This window comes from Diuraphis noxia, unplaced genomic scaffold, assembly GCF_037042655.1.
Source record: "Diuraphis noxia isolate RWA-SAM2 unplaced genomic scaffold, SU_Dnox_SAM2 contig0001, whole genome shotgun sequence".
In the NCBI taxonomy this organism is placed as follows: domain Eukaryota; kingdom Metazoa; phylum Arthropoda; class Insecta; order Hemiptera; family Aphididae; genus Diuraphis; species Diuraphis noxia.
Window position 1 is genome coordinate 86922071 of NW_028301711.1, and position 11000 is coordinate 86933070.

Consider the following 11000-nt stretch of genomic DNA (forward strand, 5'->3'; position numbering starts at 1 on the left):
TTTACCTTTTCCTTTGGCCTTTTCTTTTTTATTTAATTCACGAATGTTAGTTTTCCTAGGTAATCTTAAAGCTTCAGTCCCAACTTCTAAGGCTTCTTCTAATTCAGAATTTATGTCAGATTCATTAATTAGGAGAATTGGATCCATCATAATATTATTATTATTTTCAATCATAATACGATCTGATACGACGTTGCTTATAGAAAAATCGGTTTCATTAGGTATGATTAAGGAACAACTAGGATTATTTAAATCCTCGGAAATACTTGAACTAGTAATTGATTTTTTATTATTTGGAGGTAACCACTCTCTTGTGTCCCTACTTTCATCAGAAGTAGATTCTTCGTCTATGAAAATTGGCCCTGATTTTTGTTCCATAATTTGTGTAAAAACAGCATTACTGTCAGGAAAAGAAGGAGGAACCGGTGACAACGTTGCGTACTCCAGATTGCATGAATTCGATGAAAATTCATTTTGTTCAACATAGTTTTAAACAGGTGTTTGAAGTGCTGCCCGAAGTATTTTACGAGTTCGTGAATTCATTTTCAATACTGAATACAAAAAAATATAGCAGATTCAATATTAAATAAATAGTTAAGAGCTGGTATGTTATGAAATAATATCAATAATAAATTTTTTATCTTTTGTAATGTAAATAATCGGAGCCGCTATAAACGTGTATAAAAAATTAAATTAAAATGCATTTTTTACGTGAAAATAAACAATTTTGTAAACATTTTAACTTAAAAAGCATGTAAAAAATAATTTATTTATCCAATAATTACGTACAAAAATTTAAATATTGATTGAAACATAGATCCTGAATCGCCGGATAAAATTAAATTTTTACCGGATGAGCAACCAAAACGATATTAAATGAATAAATAGGAAACTCCACTCTACTATTGTTTTAAATTCCTGGTTTCTAAATCAATTTAAACCCGTCGTTGGTGACGTTAAATTTGTAACAACAAATTTGTTGACTGTTAAGTGTTAATGTATGAGAATTTCGAATACATATAAAAAAAAAAAATGTTTGGCTAGAAATAAAAACAAATAGATTATTTTAATACTATTAACTGAACGTGTAAGACCTTCTTTAAAAAAAAAAATCAATTCTGTTTGGACAATTCGTACCTACAACGTTAAAAAAATTAACATTCCAAATATTTTCAGTTCTCTATTCAGAAAACAATATAAATACAATATAAATCATATATACAATATAAATTAATAGTTTTATTACAGTGCAAAATTAAAAATAATAAACTAGCTTGATCGGGATTTGCCCGATTTAACAAACGTGACTTCTACCATCGCTATGACTATCTAAAGCTATTCCTTATCTTTTAGTACCGTGCCATTTAAGGGCATCCTTTTTTTATGATCATGTGAATAACAACGATTAACTACAAATTATATTATTATTCAATAAAATAATTATATTTAAGACATTTCATTGAGTTAGATAAAATCGTAATAATGACTACCTTTTCTATAAATAATTAAAATAATTAATTAATAAACAAAGATCAGCTAGGTAGTGCATTCATTTTTATAAAATAATATTAAAACTAGGTTCCTAATATCTATACAACTACTTACAAGTACACAATATTTTGCATAAAAGTTAACTTACCTAACGACTACCATAAATTACTGGTTTGGAAAATTTGGATGCGATGTTTTAATCCTCAAATATAAATTAAGATAAGAATATTATTATAAATCGACGTCGGTTGTACTACAATCTTATCATATGTTTAGAAATATTAGCTGTACAAATGTTCGGGTATAAGCACCACGCAATTTCCATAAACGTAGCTTGTCCCCTAAAAAATTATGCTAATGTCGTTTATTCCCTATTATTGGCGTTTAGACCCTATATTTTAGAAGACAAAATATAAAGTGTCGTTTAGACCCCAAACTTAAAATTCAAATTGTCGTGATTATAAATGTCACAGCTGTTTTTGCGCACGCGCAATGGACGTAAAATATATTTTTCTATCCAATGGTATAAGCCCTGTCGCTTAGACCCTTTTGCCGTGTCACCATCCAGTGGCGGCTATCCTATGGTGCATGTGTTGCTTGAGCAACACATACAAAATTTGGTGGGTAGGTGGGTACCTGGGTGGGTGGTTAAATGGATGTTGCCATGTTGGGTACTTGGGTAATTGTTTATCATACTATACGAGTCTAGTGACAATAAGTATATGACAATGGGTATATTAATTGTCTATGACAATTAAAACAAAACAATATTAAATAATATTATTGATAACCTAACATAAATAATAACGCTGTGTATAATTCCTCCAGCATAATCACAGAATTCTGTGATAATATAATGTTGAAGTTATCGTCGTCATTTTCGCCGTTCCGTGGAAAAATATTATTATCTGGCGTTCTGGCTAAAAATAGCCTAAAATAAAATAAAAATAATGTTTTTACTTTCATTGCTATTAATGCTATTCGCTTTATTAATTTATTATCTCAGTCGACTATCGCTCTTCGAAATTACACAGCCGATTTCTGTACACTGCCGTCTATTGTGTTTAAGTTTTAACCACTTTTATTTAAAATTTATATTCTCTAAGAATATTAAATACAAATCAATCTCATAAAGTAATTTATTTATACCAAGAATATGAGTTCGGACAGTTCTGTTTCTAAATGTGATTGCGGGAAATTAAGTTCGTCAATGAACAATATAAATTGGAGTAGACACATTAACTCGTGTAAAATACGAAAATTTAAAAGGAACTCACATGATATAAAATCGTTTTTTTCTGGAAACAAGAACAAAAAAAGCAAATTAATTCACCAAATTACTGATGCAAAAGATAGTAAGTATCTACTTAATTTAATGTTTTATCTTGTTTGAAAATAAAAATACATACATTAAATAAATAATTTTATATTAATAAATAAGTATAATAATTAATAATAATAGGTGAAATAATAAATTACTAGTTATTAGTTAAGTACTAAAGTATACTTGTTGCCTATTGGCTATCCAATACTACCTAGTACCTACTATTATTCATTATTATACTATAACACACCTATTGTCTTATTAGATATCACATTACTTTATCCCACTACTGTTAATTTGGGATATAGAATTAGAGCTGGGTATGATTTCCTTATTGGATATACAATTAGTTTTAAATGAATAATGTTTTTAGCTCTTGTTGATGTGAATAATGATTTAAATGAAGACCAAAGTATACCAGTTAATATTGAATGTTTGGTTGAATGTGAATTTCAAAAGGATACTCATACTGAGATAAACTCATGTTTGCAAAATAAAAGTATGTAACCTATCCATATTCCATATTATAATACAACTGTTTTAAGTATTTATATTGTTTTAAATATTTAACTGTGTCTAGTGTATCTATATTAACTCATAACATTTTGATGATTAGTATCCTTGTTAGTAGTTGAATACACAACTAGAACTAGTTTTAATCTAACACATATTTTCAGCTGTTTTTGATGGGAATGATGATTTAATTGAAGGCCAAAATATACCAGTTAATAATGAATCTATGGGTGAATTTGAATTTCAAAAAGATACTAAGATAAACTTATGTTTGCAAAATAAAGGTATGTACCTACCCAGTACCCATATTACATAAAAAAATTCAGAAATTTAAAGCGCTAAAGCAGTATTGATTCAATATTACAATTTCCTTTTTTCTTTAACATTCAAAAAATTATCTAAATTTGCTATTGCTATAATAATATTACTTATTTAAAAGTACCTACTTACAATAATTAAAAAATGTTATTTACTAGTTTATAGGATTTTAGTATTTTACATTTAAATACATTACCATATTGTGTTAATTTAATGTAGGTAGACTAACTAATTTTGTATTTAGTAATAACTATTAACCTATCTATTATATAGATTTGCTATTTTATTTTATTTTAATTTATAAATACCTATATTTATACCTATCTATACTAGAATTATTATAGTAGATTATAGAATTATTATATACAATACATAGATTATAGATTGTTTTTTTAAATTTCTTTTTGTTAATAGAACAAATTGTAAATGTGTTGCAAAGTAATGAAATTGTTGGAACAGATGAACTAATTACAAATTCAGCAACAATATCAGGTAATAATATAAAATAATAATAATTTATTTGATTAATGCATGTTTATATTAATTAATAATTTGCATTATTCTTTTTTCCTTAATTTTGGAAAATTAGTTTTAATATATTATATTAATATTTTTAATTGTAATTACTAATTAGGTTCAAGTGAAAAAACATTGATCACTGAGAATACAGACCTTAGTGACAATAATGATATTACTGATAATTTGAATGTACTCTCAAATGATCCTAGTACTTTTTGTATGCAGCCAAGTCTTCCACAAGAAATTATTGAGTTTCTCATTAAGAAAGGTCCAATGCAACCTACTGAATCTGACTGGCCACAGAATCAGTCATTTCCCAAGGATAAATATGGTAGAAGTTTTCAATCAGCCTGGTACTGGAAAAGTCTTCCAGGGAACATTAAAGTACGAAGAGATTGGTTATGCTATTCTATTAAAAATGATAGTGCATTTTGCTTACATTGCATAATATTTGGTAAAAATTCAAAACAATCTTGGACAAAAATTGGATTTAAAACATGGACCAGGGCAATATCTAGTATCCAACATCATGAATGTTCAGATTGTCATATAGAGGCTTCACTAAAATTTAAACTAAGGAAAAGTTCATTGCCAGTTATTCCCCTTCTACGGGAAAAACTCAATCAAGAAAAAGCTACTAATAGGGAAATCGTAAGATGTTTAATCGATATAGCACTTTTTTTGTCAGAAAATAACCTCGCATTTCGTGGTCATCGAGAAAGTTTTAAAAAGATAACAATTAACCAAGGAAATTTTATAAATTTAGCTCGAGTAATGTCAAAATATTCACCATGTTTATCTACTTATATTGAAAAATTACAGACTTCTACCAAAAAACCGGAAATTAATTATTTATCAAAATTGAGACAAAATCAATTAATCTCTTCAATTGCACTAAACATAAAATTTGTTATTCAAAAAGACTTGAGTATATCAAAATTTTTTAGTATTTCTGTGGATTCAACCTTTGACCTTTCTCGAAGAGCAAATTTCTTTCATCATTAGGTACATTGACAACAATGGTGATATTTTTGAACGACTTTTAGCTTTAAAATATTCAGCTATCACTACAGGAGCTCAATTATTTAAAATATTTGAAGAAGTATGTTCTAAATTAAGTGTTGATTGGACTAAATTTTTGGTAGGGCAATCATATGATGGAGCTCAGAATATGAGAGGGGAAACAAATGGCTTACAAAATTTAGTTAGAAATAAATGTCCAACAGCTACATTTATTTGGTGTTCTGCACATCGCCTTAACTTGGTCGTGGGTAAAGCAGTGAGTTGTAATAATGATGCCATTGATTTATTTGGAAATCTTGAACTTGTTTACAATTTTATTACTGGTAGCAAAAAAAGAGTTGCAGTTTACGAAGATTTTCAAAGTAAATATTCAAATACTGGACAAAAACGAAGACTTAAACGTGTATCAACCACAAGATGGATGTCACAAGATTATGCTTTGCAAGCTGTTTTGGATACTTTTGATTCTGTAATTTATACACTTGAACAAACTAGAGACACTGAAGGTAGAAATGATCATAGTGTTGGTCATTTGGCTGGTTGTCTATTAAATTATCTGCTCTCCAAAAGATTTATTATGACAGCAATAAGTTTTAAAACAGTATTTGATGTCTTATCAGTTTATCACCATTAAATACCATATTACAATCTTCAGATTTAGATCTTTTTGCAGCCATCCATAGTATTTCTAATGCACAGTTAAAAATTAATAATCTTCGACAAAAGGATGGAGTATTTGAAAGTTTAATGACCAAGGTTAATGACTTCATTTCTGACAAAGAAGAATTTATTTTTTCAGATCTACAAGATAAACGTATCCATAGAAAAAAAAAAATGCCTGGTGAAAAATCAAATGATTGCTCTATAGTTTGCCCTGTACAAAAATTTAAAGTTGAAACATTTTTTAGGTGTCTAGATGTTTTAATAATTAATATAACAGAATATTTTAATACACAAATGATTGGAATCTATAAAGATATATCATTGCTTACAAAAAAAAGGATAGATGAAATTAAAGAAAATCCAGATTCTTTACCTGAAGATAGCTTTCTAATTTTTTGTAATATTTATTCCAATTTTTTGAATCAGGATAATTTAAGAAATGAGTACAAACAGTTTTGCAATATTTATAGTTCATTTGAAGAAACTGTACAATTACCTATTTATCTTCACTCTGAAATAAATAGCAGTTTGGTATTAGAATGTGAAGAAGAAGAAAATAGCGAAGAAGAAGAAGATGATGATGAAGAAGAAGAAAAAGTAGAAGTAATTCAAAACAAGGGAAAAGAAGAATTGCTTCCATCTAGAAAAAAAGTTACAAATGTTGATAGCATAAAGCCTGTATATAAAATATTTCAAGTCAATCAATTAGCTACTATATTTCCTTTGATAGATACTGCTTTAAAAATTATTTTGACTTTACCAGTTGCAAGCGCATCAACGGAACGCAGCTTTTCCAAACTAAAAATAATAAAAAATAGACTTCGGACCACAATATCTCAAGATAGGTTAGAAGATTTGATGATCATAAGTTGTGAGAAAGATATTTCTAAAAGTATTAACCATGAAGATATACTAAAAATATTTTCATAAAAAAGTACAGTTTTAAGCAAATATTTGATTTAATAGCCTAAATATTTGTTGTATTACATATTTTAAAATTAATAAGCTATGATTCATCATGTTATGTAATTACTAATATGTTATACCTATAAATGAATAAAGATTTTATAAAAGAAGTATAGAAATATTTATTATTTATTATAATAAAAACTACACTATAAATTATAATATAATATTGGGTATAAGTATAACCTATAGATAATTCTTCCTTAAAATTATTTATTATATCTCAATTTTAAACTAATGTTGTGACATAGTGAGACTTTAATATATTATTTTTTAAATAATATAAACAATATTTTATGTACGTATACTGTATAGTGTTGCAGAATACATAATTTTTGATTTGGTTGTTTTTGTTTTAATTTGAATAGTATAGGTTATAAGTATAAATAATGTTGTAACTATAATTTCTAAGATATTGGGTTATATTTGTTTGATTATTCCACACTTAAAATTTAATAACACCCAAAAATTGAAAAAGTATGTGAACCAGTACCAACTGATTGAATATGGGTAATTTATATTTTTCTAATAAATATATGAAGGTGGGTGGGTCCTCAAAAATATATTCAGCAAAACATATTTTTTCGAGGATAGCCGCCACTGTCACCATCGATATATTATTATTTATTTTTCAGTTTTTAAGCTGAAACAGTTTAAAAATATTAAATTTAAAAAAAAATTAGGTATAGCAATTTAGAATACAAAAATTATTTACATACATCAAAGTCAATACATTCAATTTAGGTATTTTTTTTTAGATTTTTTATTGATTTATTTTTATTTTTTAGTTGTTGAGCTTCAATGATTCTTGACGGTTCTCGAATATCTGACACTAATAGTCACTTACCATATAAAGGTTCTACTATTTCTGGCAATAAACAATCTATATAAAATCTGAAAAATAATTCAATACAATTATTTTTTTTTGGCATAACAAATATTGTAGTAGGTATAAAATTAATTTTTTAATTTAAAAAAAGTGAACTGAATTAATACTTACGCAGTAAGTTTTCCAACCATTTTTGTTTCCCAAAACTCGGCATCATAAATTATTTTTTCTATATGTATCCATTTAGTTGCATGCATAACAAAATAGCATAGTTGTCTCCTTGTAATGTGTAACTGCCCCATCACCTGATAATAATAACTATGGTCTCTTTTTAATTGCACAATCTGTTGACCATTATTTGCATGCAATAATGTGCAATATTGTAACTACAATTAAACAAAAATTAAATATATTTTATAATTTAAGACAAATTTAAAATTAGATGAATAAGTAATTAATATGTTACATATTATACGTATATTTAGTATGAAATAATTTACCAATTTATTATTTACTGCTTCGATTACATCGTTAGTATCTTTTGCAATATATGGACACTTGATTTCAAGAATAGCATCATTACCGATCATACCATCTGAAAATTAAAAATATAATAATATAAAAGTAAATATATAATTTTAACAAATAATATATAAGTATATATTAGTAAATAAACATATTATAAGCCAATAAGGCAATATAAATATTATACACAAAAATTATTTTATTAATTATTTTACCTGGACTAGCAGCCAAAAATGGAATCTCGCTGTCTACAATTAGTCCACAAGTCTCAACACTTAATCCACTTACATCCTCAAATTTTTTTCTACCATACGATTCCATTTCAATTCCATGAGTTAATTCTTTCGTTTTTATTTGTGGTTTATTTATAATTGCACGGACTTGTCGTTTACAGCTAGTATTTTGTCTCATTTTACAAATATCGCCAAATTTGGAAGCTGTCAAACGTTTTTTCCGTTCTTGAAACCACTTTTGATTTCCACTTTGATCTCGAGTGTCCAAATTTAGCTGGTGCAGGTCAACTGTTTCTAATTTATTTCAAAAACATTTTTTTTAATTTCTAGTTCCTCCGGTGATATAGTGTCAATCAGGGGCTCAGCTAAACCATAATCTTTATCTGGAGCCGACGAGATTTTTTCCTTATTTTTTTTCGCGGTATTTACAAATAAACATCTTCTTTTTATAGTATTTTTCCGAATTCTATTTAAATTATTTAGATATTTTTTTCCTATGTGTCCTGTAAAAAAAAAGCAAAATAAATTGTGTAAATTTTTCAAGTATTTAAATTATAGGTAACTATATTTAAAAAATACTTACCTGGACTTTTAAAATCCATTTTTTTATGTATACTTCGTAAATATTCTTTGGAATTGAAAGAAACTATTGCTGCTTCAATTCTTGTAGTGTATGTGTTTCTTTGAGTAAAGTTAATTCTTTTACCACCTATAAACTTATTGATTAGACTATTGAATTGTTCGCACGCATTATTATCAACGTCTTGAATCAGGCTGCATGAATTATTAGCAAGACCATATGAACAGTAATGCACAGTGTGTTGCATATATGGCCAAATATTCGGGAGCTAGAGTAGTTTAGTAACTAGCGTTAAAGTCTTCAAGAAATAAAATAAACATCTGATCCAAGTCCTGGCAATGAGTATACTGATAATATGAAATCACCGCAGTGATAATGGAAACAGAAAAATGAGTACTCATGATCATAGACATATATAAACAACTAGATGGCTGACTTTGGCTTATCTTTGAAGTTAAATCGCCATATGCCTAAATGGCAATGTTTACATTTTTATGTGATAACAATATTTGATAACAACAAAAATGCGTTTACAACCCGGTAGAAAATAGTAATTTATAATGGTTTTTTCAGTTATCAATATCGTGTTATCACATAAAAATGTAAACATTGCCGTTTAGACAAATGGCGGACAAACTTCAAAATTCTGTACAGTGTTTGGGGATAGTCGGCTATCTAGTTGTTTATATATGTCTATGCTCACGATCAACGGCCACAGCAACAAACGACCAGAAAAAAGTAAAAAAGTAGATCTTGGAAGAAACAGGTCGAAAACACTCGCACCGCACTATCAATAGTTAAAATTTGGAATGAATAGAAACGCGGAACGGTGAGAAGTAGAAAAAACGCACAAAAAAAAAAAAAAAATAGTTATTTAAAAGTCCCTAGTTTCTAGTAGGTATAAGGGAAAATATAAGTCTTCTTGATTTGGTTTATTATTTTGATGTAGTATAAATGTGTTTTAAAAATATACCCTCTAGTTGTGTTAAGAAGTTGTCTAAGAGAGGTATAAGGTATATATAAAGGTATCTATAGTAGTCTTCTGCTGTAATATTTTCATTTGTTGATCTTTTTTATATTCTGGTTAGCTTATAACAATCAATATCCAAATTAAAGTCTGATATGGACGCGTCGCTATTGCGCAAGTTCCCTGTGCTTAAGTGCTACCACGCGGTATGCGGTAATTTATGATGCCACTAAATCGCTTCTAATTTGACCACAGTCGTGATAATATGGACTAGTGTATTTACCATTTGGTTATGGTATCAGTTATTATGATATTATCATTTATTACAGCAGGAACTTCCAAAGTCGAAACTACACATCTGACGTCAATCGTTATTATGTTGATGAACTAGAGATCCAAAATCCACTCGTTAGGAGACTAAACAAAAAAAAGCCCATGGGAGGGATATATCCCCAATCATCCCCCCCCAGCGCACGCCACTAAATTTATGTTACATTAGGAACTGTAAACTCGTACATTCCACCTAGTGTTAGTTTTTATAGAAAATTCTTCTACCCATTCATCGATATCATGAATATTATTTAAATTTGACCGAACAATTAGTTATTGAGCCATTATTGACAATAGTATTTTTAAATGAAGAAGGCATAGCATCAGAATTTATAGATAGATTCATTTTTAAATGAATTAATGGATCACTTTATTATGAAGAAAATACACTATGTCATCAGTCGTTGTCATACTAATTTATTTGATATCATACATTTAATATTAACAACAGTAAGATTTCTACAAAATACCATACTTACTACTTAGTTACTATAAATAGATCTCATTTGTATTTTATAATTAATTACCTATTTATTGGTAATTTTTTTAAAAAAAAGGTTGGTATATAACGTACGTGTCCCCAACCCCCCCAACATAGAAATTCTCAAAAAATTTTATCCAAATATTTTGTACGTCATTTGTATGAATTTGTTTGACAGTTGTTAGAATTTGTACGACATCAGTTTTCGAGCAATACTGGAAAAACAGAAGGGGGGCTG

The 11000-nt window shown here is 27.7% G+C and overlaps 1 protein-coding gene and 1 pseudogene across 1 annotated transcript; one reads left to right on the plus strand and one right to left on the minus strand.

Annotated features, from left to right (window-relative positions):
• The first annotated feature begins 3614 nt into the window (after positions 1 to 3614).
• Positions 3615 to 5822, plus strand: LOC149062321 (uncharacterized). Its single transcript, XM_089215290.1, has 4 exons — positions 3615 to 3627; positions 4061 to 4138; positions 4281 to 4848; positions 5171 to 5822. The coding sequence occupies exons 1-4, from the start codon at positions 3615 to 3617 to the stop codon at positions 5820 to 5822; spliced, it is 1311 nt and encodes a 436-aa protein (XP_089071416.1).
• Positions 5823 to 7557: 1735 nt separating this feature from the next.
• LOC149062322 (uncharacterized) lies at positions 7558 to 9006 on the minus strand (annotated as a pseudogene).
• Positions 9007 to 11000: the final 1994 nt, after the last annotated feature.